Below are 14,800 nucleotides of genomic sequence, written 5' to 3' on the forward strand. Positions count from 1 at the left end.
CAGTTCAGGGACCCCAGCATCACCCCTGCACCCCAAGAGCTGCCATACAGCCCCAAACTACTCCGTATCCCAGGGGGAAGGTGGGGGATACAGCATGCCCTGCAGTAGGATGGAAACGTGTCTTCCTGTGCTGAGGGAAGATCGCTGCCAGGTCCAGCCGCTGCCAACTTGGCAGGACACCCGCCAGCACCCAAGTGCCCCTTCAGCCTTCTTTTGGCGAGCTGACGCGATGTCTGGGCAGGGACCCAGCATCTGCTGCAGATGTTGTGGTGCGGCCAAGGACCCTGGGGCGGGAGCATCCCGGCCACACCGAGTCCAAGGTTAGGGCCAGGAAAGCACCTTGCATGGACTTTTGTCAAGAGGCGTTTCCAGGACAGCTTTCACCCTTTCCTCTGCCTGAGGATCCCAGCCAGGTGCCCCCCCCATGTCAAGGCTCCCAAGCCAGCCCAGGACACGGAGGGGATCCAGCCCCTGAGATCAACCCACGGATGGGCAGCAGGGAGGTGTGCGTTGCGATGGGGAGGCACTGACTACTGAAGGGTTAATGGCTGGCCAGCATGACCTGAAAGGCTGAATTTGGGGCATCTGGAGGACCTTTGGGCCAGGCAAACCCCACACACATCTACAACATACGAGCCAGCCCACTGTGGTCTGGGGTCCTTCAGGACCTGCCACGAAAGGTGGCCCCCAAAGTGACATGGAGGGACAGGAAGCCAAAGGAAGCAGCCCCCAGCCATGCAGGGACGGTCAGAGGGACGCTGGAATGACAGACAGGGAGCTTGGCTGCGGGAAGGAGGGATGTAAGCTGGGCTCTAGGCGAGAGGCTGGCAATGGTGTTTGGGGTTCAGGGGCTGCTCATGGATGCAGGACATTTCTGGGTGCCTGGGGCAGAGCAGCCCCAACACTCTGAGCTGCATCCTGCCCTGCTGAATCTTCAACCAGGAGCAGGGAGGGACTGGGCTGGGGGGCTTTGGTAGGGAGAATTGCAGGCTGTGGGCATCCAGGACCCTCTGAGATGCCCAAAGGGGCACCCCCACAGAAACAGCTCCCAGCTGCAGGGGCAAGGGCCAGGGCTGGTGGACACGGCTGTGGCAAGGTGGTCCCAGGCAGCGCTGCCGGCCTCGGCTCGCTCCACCGGAGCTGTCAGGAGAGTTCAGGGCACAATTTGCCTGACCAAACACAGGCACCTGTTCAAGGAGAAGACGAAACACAGCTGGACTCTGCTTCCTACAGCTCCCCTGGCTCTGCAGCGGGGTCTGGGAAGGGGTAAAGGTATCCCCCACTTAGTGGGGTGATGCAGGAACATCTTGCTCCAGTGCAGGGTGTCCGTGGGGCTGGTGATTCCTGGCATGTGAAAGGATCAGGGCTGGTTGGTACCCAGAGGGATACTGTGGGTGCTAGGATGTCCAAAGTGGGTGATGGGTGGGCAACCAAGGAGACCTAGAATTTTTGGCATCCCCACCCCCATGACCCTGGCTGCGTGGGTGCCTGCCCCGGTCAACCTCCAGCCCTGCCGCACCGCAACTCCCTTCCCTCCCCACTGCCAGCTGAGGGAATGTGAAGATTAAAGTAAAACAAACCAGGCTTGTTGGAGCCAGGCTAAAAATGTCACGAATAACAGCTAATGAGCTCCATAAATCAGGCCGGGATGGCGCACGGGCAGCAAACAGGCACTCTGCACCTTCTCACTCCATCCTGCGTGTCACCCAGGCCGGGACACTCAGAAGATCAGCATATCCTGAAAATACAGCTGACACTGGCCAGGCTGGGATGTGACCTCCTGCAATACACCCTGTCCCAAAATCGTGGCCATTGGCCACGGCTCCAGCTGCCTAAATAACCCCCTGCGGTGCAGGCAGCTCTCTGCCGTCCCACGGCCCTGGGAAGAGAGGTTGGGGCTGGCAGGAGATGGGCGACAGCGAGAGACCCAGAACCAGGGGCTGGGTGCACATGGGTGTCCCTCTGCAAGGTGAAACCCAGGTATGGCACTTACAGGGCACAGGCTGCAGAAGGAGAAATTTATAGATCTAGCAGGAGGTATAGGAAGGAGAAAAGTGACTGTAGCATCTCTGTAGTTTTCCTTTGGGTTTCTGCAAGGGTGAGAAAAAAAGGAATAGGAATAAAATGAAGCCAGCCCTCAGAGCTCCTTCTGAAACTGGGGTCTGGCACCTGCCAGAGCCAGCCCGGGAGCACCCAGACACCCTGCCCACGTGGCATGAGCACCCCATCCCAGCATCCCCACCCCATCCGGGCCATGACACCCTGGACTTACCTCCAAAACATCCTCAAAGGCTACCTTGGAGGGTGCTCACTGGGAGCACCGCAGGCGAGTGGGGGATGCAGACGGTGCCTCGTCAGCTGGAAGCTGATGTCTCTATCTATGAATGTCACGGACTGCGGACAGCCCTGCCTGCCACCTCATGTCCCCTCCGGCTCCCACAAACACTTGTGGCTCTGACCCCAGCCCCCAGACTGTCACCTGGATGGTGGCATGTCCCAGGGCTGGTCCTGAGTCCTCATGTCCCCTCTCGCTGTACAGGTCGAGGCATCGCTGGAGGAGCAAAGCTTCACAGAGCTGTGGGGGAAGAAAGCCAAGGAGCTCTTTGGCAACATCTGGAACAACTTCACTGACCCGCAGCTGAAGAAAATCATCGGCTCCATCCAGACCCTGGGACCCTCTAACCTGCCCCTGGAGAAGAGAGAGCAGGTAGGCAGGGAGCTGGCAAAGCCCTGGGCATTGCTGGGGTGCTGCAAAACCTCCCCAGAGGGATTTTTCCCAAGTCTCCAAACTCAGCTGCTGGCCCGTTGACCCTCCATTGCATTTTGGAGGGTGTCCTTTGCCTCTGCACAGGCAAGACAGTGATGGAGTGGGGAGACGCGTTGTCATCTCCAGGGAATGTGGGGTTTCTCCTGGCCCCATTATCCAGCCCTAAACTCATCTCAGGGCTATCCCAGTAGGAACTGGAGACTTCCTGCTTACACAGAGTGGCATTGGGCATCAGCTGGAGACCAGTCAGTCTGTGCCCATGGCCAGGGGCCAGCTGGCTCTACACTGTCCCTGGTGCTCCTCGGGGATGCAGCCCACTGAAAAGGGGGGCTGCTGCAGTCACCTGGCTGCTGATCCCTCCCTGAGAGCCCAGAAACACTGTGCCTTGGGGACACAATTCTGCGCTAGGGACATCAGGACATTGTGAGCTTCCATCATGGTCCTAAGCCTTCAGGGTCATTTACCTAAATGCAACATGATTTTGAATTCTGCGCATGAAAATATTGCTCAGGCTGAGGTTTGCAGCTACTTGCCTCTGCACAAGTGCAGGGACACTGGCACTGCTGTCCCCTCCAGCCTGGCCCATGGCTCCCTGACAGCCCTCCCCACCAAAACCCTGGCAAAGCCTAGTGATACAGATCTTTCCGGAGAAGCGTCAGCCCCAGTTCCTTCCAGGAAACCCATCCCTACCCTTTCCCAGATAACAGTCAGCATCAGGACTCCTCCCTGCACATCAGCCATGTCTCACTCATCCCCAGGCAGCTCCATCTACCACCATCCCCTGTTTCCATCCCTCTGCCTGGCCGGAGCAGAGAGATGGGAGCAGGGGGGGACGGAGCAGAGGAATTTCCTTCTCTGGGAATGGACTCCCCATGCAGGTTCCAGGAAACCTCCTGTTGCTATTGTTTGCTGTTGTTGAAGTTCATAGAAATAAACCCCCCTCCTCCTCCTGCTTTTCTTTTTTTTTTTTTTGTAACCCGCTTAGATAAACAGACCGTGCCGCAGCCCCGCTGACAAAGGGTTTTATAAATAGTCCCACTCCAGGACATTATGAGTGCTTGTGCCGTGTTTGGGGGGGCGTTTGGGAGTGGCTGTGCGTGGGTTGACTGTCCCAAAGCGCCTCCCTACTCCCACCATGTGATGGTTGCAAAAACTCTGGATGCTAACACGCTTATCTCACCAAAAACGTGCTGTGTAAACACATCAATCCTCCCCCACATCCCTCTAGACACACACTCTGGAGCTGGGAGTCTGTAAATCCCTCCTGAAGGACCATTCCCATCCTCTTTCAGCCCCAATGTCTTTTGTTCCCCCACAGTACAACACCATCCTGAGCAACATGGACAAAATCTACTCCACGGCCAAGGTGTGCCTGGCCAACGGTACCTGCTGGGAGCTGGAGCCAGGTATGGTCCCTGTCTCCCTGCTGAGCACCCCATGGCCATGAGTTTGTCCTGGTTCCCACATCCCCAGCGGGTTGGGGTTGGCAGGTCCCATCCATGGTCCTCAAAGTTGCCCTGGGGTAACCCAATGGGTATTAGGGTCTGGTGCAATGGTGGTGGCACCTTTGCAGAGCTGCTATGGGATGTCACCCCCCCTTTCCTGACCCTCTTTCACCTCCTACTTCTCCCCTCTCTCCCAGACATCTCAGACATCATGGCCACCTCCCGCAGCTACAAGAAGCTGCTCTACGCCTGGGAGGGGTGGCACAACGCTGCGGGCAATCCTCTGCGTGCCAAGTACGAGGAGTTCGTGAAGCTGAGCAATGAGGCCTACCAGATGGATGGTACGAGCAGGAGGGGTGATGCGGGGGGTGGGGAGGTATCAAGGGTGGGAATTGGGGCTGGCACAACAGGGTGCCCTGCTACTCTCTCCATCCCACATCCAGCTGGGCATCCAGAGTCCATTTCTACTTTGGGGAAGGGGCAAGTTCCAACTGCTGTCCTCTGGTCCCAGCTCTTGGGGCTGGGTGGGAGAGTAGTCCCCAGGGCCTGGTGCTGGGGATCATCACTGCCTCCCTGGCAGGATTTGAGGACACGGGCAGCTACTGGCGCTCCTGGTATGATTCAACCTCCTTTGAGGATGACCTGGAGCATCTCTACAAACAGCTGGAGCCACTCTACCTCAACCTGCACGCCTTTGTCCGGAGGAAGCTGTACGACCGCTATGGCCCCAAATACATCAACCTGAGGGGTCCCATCCCTGCTCACCTCCTGGGTAAGAGGAGAGACATGCCCCCAGCCCGTGCCCAAGGGTGCTCTTGGGGTCACAGGGGCATGCACAGGGCCATAATGGGACAGGGAGGTCCCAGATATCACTGTGTTTCTCTTATTCCCAACCTACCACGAGCTCTGCTACAGCTGTTTTCCCTTCTCAGGCAACATGTGGGCTCAGCAGTGGAACAACATCTATGACCTGATGATCCCCTACCCCGAGAAGCCCAACCTCGATGTCACGAGCACCATGGTGCAGCAGGTGATGGTCTGAGGGACTCACTAGTAGCACCAGGGGGACAAAACCAGGGAGTGTTGGCCAAGGCTTGCCCATAACATTGACCCCGTGGGAGTGGTTTCTCACACCTGTGTAGGGGATAGCAAAAAAGCCATGTCTTGGAGGGGAAAACACAAAAAAATGACCTCACTCCCCCTCTGGCAATGACCAAAGAGGTAGCAGGTGGGCAAAGAGGAAGGACAGGACAGTGAGACTGATGCCAGTCCCCAGGTTGGGGGCTGCGTCCACACTGTCACATCTCTCCTGCCCATGCTGGGCACCAGCATCAGTGTTCAGTGATTCTTAGGAATGCTCACACCATGTGTGGGGCCAAGGCTCCCCATCAGGGTGCGAGGGGCAGGACCCGGGTCCCTTGCAGGGACCCACCTCATTCCCATGGTGCTGGAACAGCATCAGAGATGATGTCCAGGACATGGGCAGCCCCTTCCTCATCCGTAACCTATTGCCTGCTGCCCATCAGGGCTGGAATGCCACCCACATGTTCCGGGTCTCGGAGGAGTTCTTCACCTCCCTGGGGCTGCTGGAGATGCCTCCCGAGTTCTGGGAGAAGTCCATGCTGGAGAAGCCAACAGATGGGCGGGAGGTGGTGTGTCATGCCTCAGCCTGGGATTTCTACAACCGCAAGGACTTCAGGTGCGTGAGGGCATGCAGGGACCCAGGGCTACAGGGTAAGACCCTCCTCTATACCCCTTGGTGGTCATCATTTTGGGTACCCCCAGCCTGGCCATACAGCCCAACCTGTTGCCTTCTTGGGTTAAGGTCCCATGCTGTCCTGCCTTCCCCTCCCCTGGGTCTTTCCCCTTCCCCATGGGGTACTGCTACCCTCTCAGGGACCCTGGTGGGTCCTTCCCATCGAGGGGGTGCACAGGCATCTGGTCTCCCTCACCCAGCTCAGGCCATGCTCTCTTTTCATCTGTCAGGATCAAGCAGTGCACAACGGTGACCATGGAGCAGCTGTTCACAGTGCACCACGAGATGGGCCACGTCCAGTACTACCTGCAGTACAAGGACCAGCCTGTCTCCTTCCGCAGCGGGGCCAACCCTGGCTTCCACGAGGCCATTGGCGATGTCATGTCCCTGTCTGTCTCCACCCCCAGCCACCTCAAAAAAATCGGTCTCCTCAGCAGTGCCACCGAGGACACAGGTATGGCAGCCACCCTGGGGAGCTCAGGCACTGTCTGTGGCACCAGGAATGGTTTGGGACATGCCAGGGTGGGCTGCAGTCTGCCAGTGCAGCCCAGAGCAGGCAAGACCCCATGACTGATGTGTGCCTTTCACCCACGCTTGGTTCTATGTATAATCCCTTCTTGTCTCCGTGGGTCCATGCACAATCCCTTCTTGTCTCCATGGGTCCATGTGGGACCCTTCATAGCTCCACCCTCTTCACCCCTGAGGGCAGGAGGGATGCTCTCCAGAGCTTGTCTGTGCCCTTCCCTTCTCCATCAGAGCCCCAGACTTGAAAACAGCATCTTTGTTCTTGATCTGTTTTGACCTTCCCAGCGTTCCCCCCTCCCTTGCCAAGAAACATTCACCCCAGGAGCTCCCAGTGTAGCTCTGTGGAGGTGGCACTGAGCACTTACGTGCACAGTCACGAGGGCCATCAGCGGGCGATGTGTCTGCCTGCCAGCCGGCACAGCAGAGGAGGACGTGTCGCTGCAGGGCACTGCCCGGCTTGGCAAGAGTCTCTCCCCCGCCCAACGTCTCTCAGCTGACACGTCAAAGCAGACGGCAGCGGAGGAAACCGAGCGTTCGTAGACTCCTGCCACAGGCAGCTGCTTTGTGGAGGAGGGACAGTCCTGGGATCCTCCTGACTTGTCATTAAGTGTGTTTCATGACAGGGAAGCCACTGCAGCAGCCAAGAGCGTTGGGCCAATGATGCATAAGCACCACAGAGCAGATGGTCGCTGCCTCAAGGCATCGTTGCCCGACTAACCAGCCCTTGGCAGCCACGCTACCACGGAGATGGCAGCCAACTGCCCCTCAGAGCTGTGCTGCCAACCCGTCTCTGACCCCACAGCTTCAGCTGGGTCTCCAGCAGGTCCTTCTCTAACCTTCCTTCCCCGTATTTCCTCAAGGCAATGGAGAAAGCAGATGTCACCATCCCCTGTGCGCCCCATGATACAGCGGCGACTGCCCCAGAGCTGACTCCGGTTCTGGGTCTAATAAAAGCCTTTTCAGTGGTGTAATCAAATCTTCACGCTGAGTCCCCAGGGTGATGAGTGAGGAGTGAACCATTACACTCAGCAGAGACCTTCTCACTCTGAGAGCCATGCTGAAACCAAGGAGACACTGCACTTGTCACTCCCACTGTCCCCACTCAGTAAAAGGTCATTTGCTGCCCCAAGAAGGAGCTGTATCTAGAGAAACCTCCTGTGTCCTATGCAGCCTTCTCTAGGGAGCAAAACTGCATGTTGAAATGCTGTCCCCATTTCTCATCCAGGTCTGCTCACCCTCTTGCCCATAAAAAGTCTAGTGGCCATAGTGGTCTCCAGCCCAACTCCTCCTCAACCTGGTTCCGGCTCTTTTTCATGCAGAGAGCAACATCAACTACCTGCTGAAGATGGCCTTGGAGAAGATTGCCTTCCTGCCCTTCGGCTACCTCATCGACCAGTGGCGCTGGAATGTGTTCAATGGCCGCACACCCCCGAACCGTTACAACTACGACTGGTGGTATCTGAGGTAGAGGACAGTCACCAGGGGTGGATGGGAGTGTGGAAGCTGGGGGTGTGCAAGGAAGGAAGTCAGGGAAGAAGAAGGGAAGGGAAAAAGGAAAGAGTAGCCACGGAGATGGCTGGAGAACTGTGGATAGATGGATGGGTGGGATGGGTAGAGGATGGATGGATGGATGGATGGATGGATGGATGGATGGATGGATGGATGGATGGATGGAGGGATGGAAATACATGGAAGCACGGTTTAATTGTGCAGATTTCTTCAGCACTCTGCTTTCCCTTCCCGTTCCCTGCCTTGATTCTTCTGACCTTATTTCCATGCTCATGCTCATGTTCTCTGTTGTCTACAGAACCAAATACCAGGGTATCTGTGCTCCGATTTCAAGGAATGAAAGCAACTTTGACCCTGGAGCAAAGTACCACATCCCTGGAAACACCCCTTACATCAGGTAGAAGTGCAGGCGAGGGTACGGAGGGTACTGGGGGAGCAGAGGGAGTGGGGACTCAGCTCTGTGGGCAGGGACAGGGATGTGTTGCTCCTGCTAAAGACACAGATAACATCCAATGCTTGGGACCACAAATGGTGGGAGCTGACATGTGGCTGGGTGCCTTCTCCCATGCCCTGGGACTTGTCTGCTTCCCTTTTTGCTCACCTTCATGGGTTTTCTTGTCAGGTACTTTGTGAGCTTCATCCTCCAGTTCCAGTTTCACAAGGCGCTATGCCAGGCGGCCAACCACAAGGGTTCCCTGCACACCTGTGACATCTACATGTCCAAAGAGGCTGGAGCCAAACTCAGGTGGGGACAGAGGCGGATTGGGACAATTGCCATGGGCAGATGTGTGTGTGGAAGTTGATGATGTGCAAAAGGAAGGAAAGAAGAGAGGAAGGAAGGAAAAGTGGCTATGGAGATGGCTGAAAAAATAGCTTTGGATGGATGGATGGATGGATGGAAAAGCTCTGGGGTGGGGTGAGTGGTCCTCACCAGAGTACTGTCGTCGTCCTTGCCATGAGCTCCCACCCACACAAGAGGTCACTAAAGCACATTTGGTTCCTATTGACTCCCTGGGTGTTAACAAATCCATAAATATGTGATGAGGAATCGTCAGTCCCCATATGCAGGGGGCTTCAGAGGCAGTTCCTGGGTTCATGTCCCACTCAGGAATAGCATCTTCAACCCTTGCCAAAATACCATCACTGCTTTTCTCCCATCCCCCTCCTGGCCTCATGCTGGCTCTTGCTGTGCCACTCCTCTGCAGGGAAGTGTTGAAAGCTGGATCTTCCAAGTCATGGCAGGATATCCTGTTCAACCTCACTGGCACGGATAAGATGGATGCTGGGGCCCTCCTGGAGTACTTCAGCCCTGTCACCAAGTGGCTTCAGGAGCAGAACAGCAAGACCAATGAGGTGCTGGGCTGGCCCGAGTTTGACTGGCGCCCCCCTATCCCTGAAGGCTACCCTGAAGGCATTGGTAAGGCAGCAGCAACCTCCTGGGTCTGGGGAGGTCCCAAGGAACATCACTAACCCTCAGGCAGGACAATGCTGAGGAGGCAGGACAATGCTGAGGAGGCAAGGGCTATGGGTGTGGGAGGTCCCCATGCCAGGAGAGAGAAAGAACCAGCTCCACATGGAGCCCCACAGGGTGTTGTTTCTCAGGAAGCAGGTGCCATTAGCCAGCCCCTTGATATGCTGTTGTCTAAAGCTGTGGTTCAGTTGCTGTAGTAATGACATCAGTCATGGTGCGAGAGGTCATCCTTTCTGCAAGCTTTCTGCTCACATGGGATGGTCTGGGGCATGCAGCTTGTCCTGTTATCCCATTGTCTGTCCAATGGGACACCCCAACAGTGCCTCTCTGTCCTCATTTCTTAGGGACCTGCTCTCAAGCTGTGGTATCCTTCAATGTACCTGCAGTTCTGGGAAAAGATCAACCATAGCCTCTCCATGGGGTGGCGGTCTTGCAAAGAGAAGGACTCTTCTGACCTTCTCCCCTCTTCCCCCATTTACTTCCTCTTCTAGACAAAATAGCAGATGAAGCACAAGCTAAAGAGTTCTTGTCTGAGTACAACAGCACGGCCGAGACAGTGTGGAACGCCTACACCGAGGCATCCTGGGCCTACAACACCAACATCACCGACCACAACAAAGAGATCATGGTATGGGAACAAACCTGGGGTTGTGCAGGGAGAGACAACAGCCAAGGCAGGCAGCTGGTACCCAGGGCATGTTTCAGATGAACTCTGAAAACCAGGGCAGCTTCTGCCCCCAGCTAAGGGGCACCCAGGAGGCGCCTTATCCATGAAAACCCTTGTCATGCCATAGGTACCTACAAGGGTAGCCATGGGGAGGTTGTCCGTTGAGGCATGCCAGGTGGTGTTTCTAGTGATGGCCTGTCTCAGGGATTTCCTTGAAGTAACTCCTCTTACATCCCCTCCTGCCCTTGCAGCTGGAGAAGAACTTGGCCATGTCCAAGCACACCCTTGAGTACGGCATGAGGGCCAGGCAGTTCGACCCCTCCGACTTCCAGGATCAAAGCGTCACACGCATCCTCAAGAAGCTGAGTGTCATTGAGAGGGCAGCCTTGCCTGAGAACGAGCTGAAGGAGGTGAGCTGCAAGGGGACAGAGCAGGACAGGATGTCCCTTGCCACTACCTTGTGTGGAGACACAGGCTTCTCCCAACTTTTAGGAATGCCACTGGGAAGCCATCCCCTGCCCTTGAAAAAGGTGATAGTTTGCTACCTGCTACACAACGCCAAAATCCTTGTCAGCAGGGTTTCACACCCAAAGGTTGCCTGCCCCAGGCTGCAGTGGGGCCTGGCTCCTTGTGTAGCAATGGCACATTGCTTGTTGGCCCCAGTCCCTCTTGTATTGGCTCCAAATTGCCTCCATTTGGGGTCACACTCGGCCTTGGAAGGGGCCAGAGGAAAACACTTAAGAACATCTCAATGGGCTGTGACGTTCTCCAAGAGCAGGAGTAAGGACAACCAGCTCACAGGGTCCACTTTTCTTTGCAGTATAACACCATCCTCTCAGATATGGAGACCACGTACAGTGTAGCCAAGGTCTGCCAAGAGAACAATATCTGTCACCCACTGGATCCTGGTAAGATCTGGCAGAGTGTCCAGTGAGTCATCTGCAACAGGCCCAGAAAGGAGGGATTTTTTTAACAGGGGCATGGAGAAGGGTCATGAATGGGTTTTCCCACCTTCTCTGTGATGGTCCCTGAGCAACACGTTGGGTTTAGCACTATTACATCCGTGCAGCCCATCCAACAGCATCACTTTGGCTTCACTGCTCTCTCTTCAGACCTCACAGACACCATGGCCAACTCACGGGACTATGATGAGCTCCTCTTTGCCTGGAAGGGCTGGCGGGATGCTTCTGGGAAGAAGATCAGGAACAACTACAAGCGATACGTGGAACTGAGCAACAAGGCAGCTGTTCTCAATGGTCAGTGCCCAACTCCCTCAGAGACTCACCACGGTCTTAAACGCCTGCGAGTAAAGGATTAGGCTGATCATGCAACTGAGGGTCAAAATCTTGAGGGTGTGGAGGTTGCACCAATCCCATGTGATCCACTGTCCCATAGACAGACACCTGGGGGGTCTGGGCAGCAAGGCAGACTCTTACCCAAGAAGGGCAGTGTCTGACAGCTCTGTTCTTGCCCTACCACAGGCTATGCAGACAATGGGGCATACTGGAGATCCTTGTACGAGACACCCACCTTTGAGGAAGATCTGGAGAGGCTGTACCTGCAGCTGCAGCCCCTGTACCTCAACCTGCATGCCTATGTACGCCGAGCCCTATTCAGAAATTATGGTGCAGAGCACATAAACCTGAAGGGTCCCATCCCTGCTCATCTGCTAGGTAAGGGCTCTGCTTGAGCACGTATCTCCAACCAGGCATAGTTGGCTCCCAGTCCTGCCAAAAGTTGAGGCTGGTCTCTTCAGCTCTGGCCCAAGGGCCAAGGCTCCGTGAGATGGGTCTGCAGAGGCCAGTCTGCCCCAGGGAAGGGCTACACACTCAGCATGACTTTACCTCTCCTGCATGGACAGGCTCCTGCTTGTGCAAGCAGGGCAGGGACCAGGCAGGGTGGTTTCACCCTGTGCAGGAGTCAGGAGTAACTGGTTGCCTTTTTTCTCTTCTCCCTGTCTCCCTCCTGCCATGTGTTGTCTTCCTGTGCTTCCCAGGCAACATGTGGGCCCAGTCATGGTCCAGTATTTTCGACCTGGTGATACCTTTCCCAGATGCCACCAAGGTGGATGCCACCCCTGCCATGAAAAAACAGGTCAGTGGTTTTCCAGGCTGCTCTGGGGAAGCCCCTTGGGACTCAGCACCCTTTGGTCATTGCCCCTACCCATGTTGCCAAATGCTGTGGTGCTGCCAAAAACTTCCATGCCTCATCTGTATTATGTTCCCACCTGGTTATGCCAAGGGCTGGATCCAGCTCTAACCGCCCCAAAAAGGTCTCGTCTTCCCAAAGGAACAAGGCTGTCCCTGGCCTCCCATCCTTCCCACAGCCCCCAGCACCCCCCACTGCCCCTCACCAGGTACTCCCTCTGCTCTCTCCCCAGGGCTGGACACCCAAGATGATGTTTGAGGAGTCGGACCGTTTCTTTACCTCGCTGGGCCTTATCCCCATGCCGCAGGAGTTCTGGGACAAGTCCATGATCGAGAAGCCAACAGACGGGCGGGAGGTGGTGTGTCACGCCTCGGCCTGGGACTTCTACAACCGCAAGGATTTCAGGTGCCTGTGGGGAGCAAGTGGTGGTCCCAACTGACGTGGTGTTGGGGAAGATAGCAGTGTCTTTGTAGCATAAGGACATGTGGCCTGATGGCACCACAGTCTGTCCTGCCCTGTGGCTGTGGCAACCCCACTGTGGCATTGCCACCGGTTCCCAAGATGCTGATGCTGCTGGCAGCAAGCCCTGTGGGGGATGGGGAAAAATTAGGGCCTTCCCTGCCCTGCCATGGAGAATGGAAATGCTGATGAACTGGAATGGGGAATGGGCAGGGTCAGCAGAAAATGCAGGAGTAAAGAGGGATAACAGCCCCATGGAGTAGGACCAGCCCAGCCTGGCATCAGTTGTGGGGTGGGAGCATGTGGAGAAGGAGGTCAAAGGGAAAAATAACTCAAGAGGGTATGATGGTTCCTGGAGATTTTCACCCCATCACTGCCCTCCCTTTTCTCCCCAACCCCCATGTCCTGGTCCAGGATCAAGCAGTGCACCGTGGTGAACATGGATGACCTGATCACAGTGCACCATGAGATGGGCCACGTCCAGTACTTCCTGCAGTACAAGGACCAGCCCATCTCATTCCGTGATGGGGCTAACCCTGGTTTCCATGAGGCCATCGGGGATGTCATGGCCTTGTCCGTCTCCACTCCCAAACACCTGCACAGCATCAAGCTGCTGGACCAAGTTACGGACAACAAGGGTGAGCTGGCAGGGAAGCAAAGTGGGGGGGGCTGCTGGGAACAGCTGGAAATGTGGAGGATCAAGATGGGCTGGGCAGGGTGGAAGGGGTCAGGGACATGCACAGTGGCTTTGCATGCATGGAGGGGACAGGACCTGGCAGGGACACCCTGCTCTTGGGCAGAACGACCCATATGGGGTGGCGAGGTGGGTACAGTACTACCTTGGTCACACCTTCCCACCCTGAGCAGAAAGTGACATCAACTACCTGATGAGCATCGCCCTGGACAAAATCGCCTTCCTGCCCTTCGGGTACCTCATGGACCAGTGGCGCTGGAAGGTGTTTGATGGGCGGATCAAGGAGGACGAGTACAATCAGCAGTGGTGGAACCTCAGGTGTGCTTGAATTCAGACCTCTCTTTGGTGTAAGGGCCTTGGCCATCATCCCACTGGGTGTTTTCTCCCTGTGGTCAAATTGGCTGCAATGGGACACAACGGGATATGTAACCCCTCACCCTGTCCTCACACCCCGCTGTGTCCCCTCCTGGCTTACCCTACTTTCTCCTCCCCATGCTTTCCTTCTCCGCCCAGGATGAAGTACCAAGGCTTATGCCCACCAGCACCAAGGTCTGAAGATGACTTTGACCCCGGGGCAAAGTTTCACATCCCTGCCAACGTCCCCTACATCAGGTGAGTGGATAGGGCTGGGGCAGGAGCAACACCACTTGGACACAGAAGCAGGATCTCCAGTTCAGGTGCCAGCCACGGCACCTTGTTTCATGGCTGGTGGGATACTTGGTGGTACAATCCTCAGGGTGCTGGGCAGCTCTGGGGACCCTGACAGAGCCTTGGAGAGGAAGGCTGGATTTGGGGGAATTTCTCCTTGTGTGAGGAGGATGGGCTTAGCCACCCAGGCAGCCATAAAACACATTAAAGCAGAAATGGCATCAGCAGATTGGACTGAGCTGATGCAGCTCCAAAGCCAGTGATGCTCCTCCAGACTGGGCGGATACAACCAGGGGATGAAGCCTGGGGTGGGGGGCACATAATCTCTTGCACAGCCACGCAGAGGGTCCATTCCCATGTCCTCATCCCTCTCCACCCCTTCCCCCCAGGTACTTTGTCAGCTTCGTGATCCAGTTCCAGTTCCACCAGGCGCTCTGTGTGGCAGCTGGGCACACGGGTCCCCTGCACACGTGTGACATCTACCAGTCCAAGGAGGCTGGGAAGATCTTGGGGTAGGTGTGTGGGCAGGGCAGAGCCAGGACATTTATGTCCTCAAATTCCTTAAAGCCAGGCCATCAAGACAGGGGGCAATGCAGGCCCTGGTCATCCAGGGTGTGGGATGCTCTGGTCTCTGTCCCTGGGGTGCGGGCAGGGACACCCCCGGAGGGGCACCTGGGGCTGGGGGCTGGGGCTGGGGCTGCCAAAGCAGAC

General features: G+C 56.3%; 1 protein-coding gene across 1 annotated transcript in view; it reads left to right on the forward strand.

Moving 5' to 3' along the window:
• The window catches only part of ACE (angiotensin I converting enzyme), a 16,925-nt gene that overhangs the window by 1,187 nt on the left and 938 nt on the right, over nucleotides 1-14,800 (forward strand). Inside the window, exons 2-23 of the mRNA XM_010157495.1 lie at nucleotides 2,540-2,707; nucleotides 4,086-4,173; nucleotides 4,410-4,553; nucleotides 4,793-4,984; nucleotides 5,145-5,242; nucleotides 5,739-5,911; nucleotides 6,199-6,422; nucleotides 7,813-7,957; nucleotides 8,301-8,399; nucleotides 8,625-8,747; nucleotides 9,208-9,419; nucleotides 9,965-10,101; nucleotides 10,392-10,550; nucleotides 10,961-11,048; nucleotides 11,253-11,396; nucleotides 11,622-11,813; nucleotides 12,137-12,234; nucleotides 12,521-12,693; nucleotides 13,162-13,385; nucleotides 13,615-13,759; nucleotides 13,955-14,053; nucleotides 14,479-14,601. Coding sequence (XP_010155797.1) covers nucleotides 2,540-2,707; nucleotides 4,086-4,173; nucleotides 4,410-4,553; nucleotides 4,793-4,984; nucleotides 5,145-5,242; nucleotides 5,739-5,911; nucleotides 6,199-6,422; nucleotides 7,813-7,957; nucleotides 8,301-8,399; nucleotides 8,625-8,747; nucleotides 9,208-9,419; nucleotides 9,965-10,101; nucleotides 10,392-10,550; nucleotides 10,961-11,048; nucleotides 11,253-11,396; nucleotides 11,622-11,813; nucleotides 12,137-12,234; nucleotides 12,521-12,693; nucleotides 13,162-13,385; nucleotides 13,615-13,759; nucleotides 13,955-14,053; nucleotides 14,479-14,601 — 3,248 coding nt within the window. The remainder of the gene's footprint in view (nucleotides 1-2,539; nucleotides 2,708-4,085; nucleotides 4,174-4,409; nucleotides 4,554-4,792; nucleotides 4,985-5,144; nucleotides 5,243-5,738; nucleotides 5,912-6,198; nucleotides 6,423-7,812; nucleotides 7,958-8,300; nucleotides 8,400-8,624; nucleotides 8,748-9,207; nucleotides 9,420-9,964; nucleotides 10,102-10,391; nucleotides 10,551-10,960; nucleotides 11,049-11,252; nucleotides 11,397-11,621; nucleotides 11,814-12,136; nucleotides 12,235-12,520; nucleotides 12,694-13,161; nucleotides 13,386-13,614; nucleotides 13,760-13,954; nucleotides 14,054-14,478; nucleotides 14,602-14,800) is intronic.

This window comes from Eurypyga helias, unplaced genomic scaffold, assembly GCF_000690775.1.
Source record: "Eurypyga helias isolate BGI_N326 unplaced genomic scaffold, ASM69077v1 scaffold13658, whole genome shotgun sequence".
Lineage (NCBI taxonomy): Eukaryota > Metazoa > Chordata > Aves > Eurypygiformes > Eurypygidae > Eurypyga > Eurypyga helias.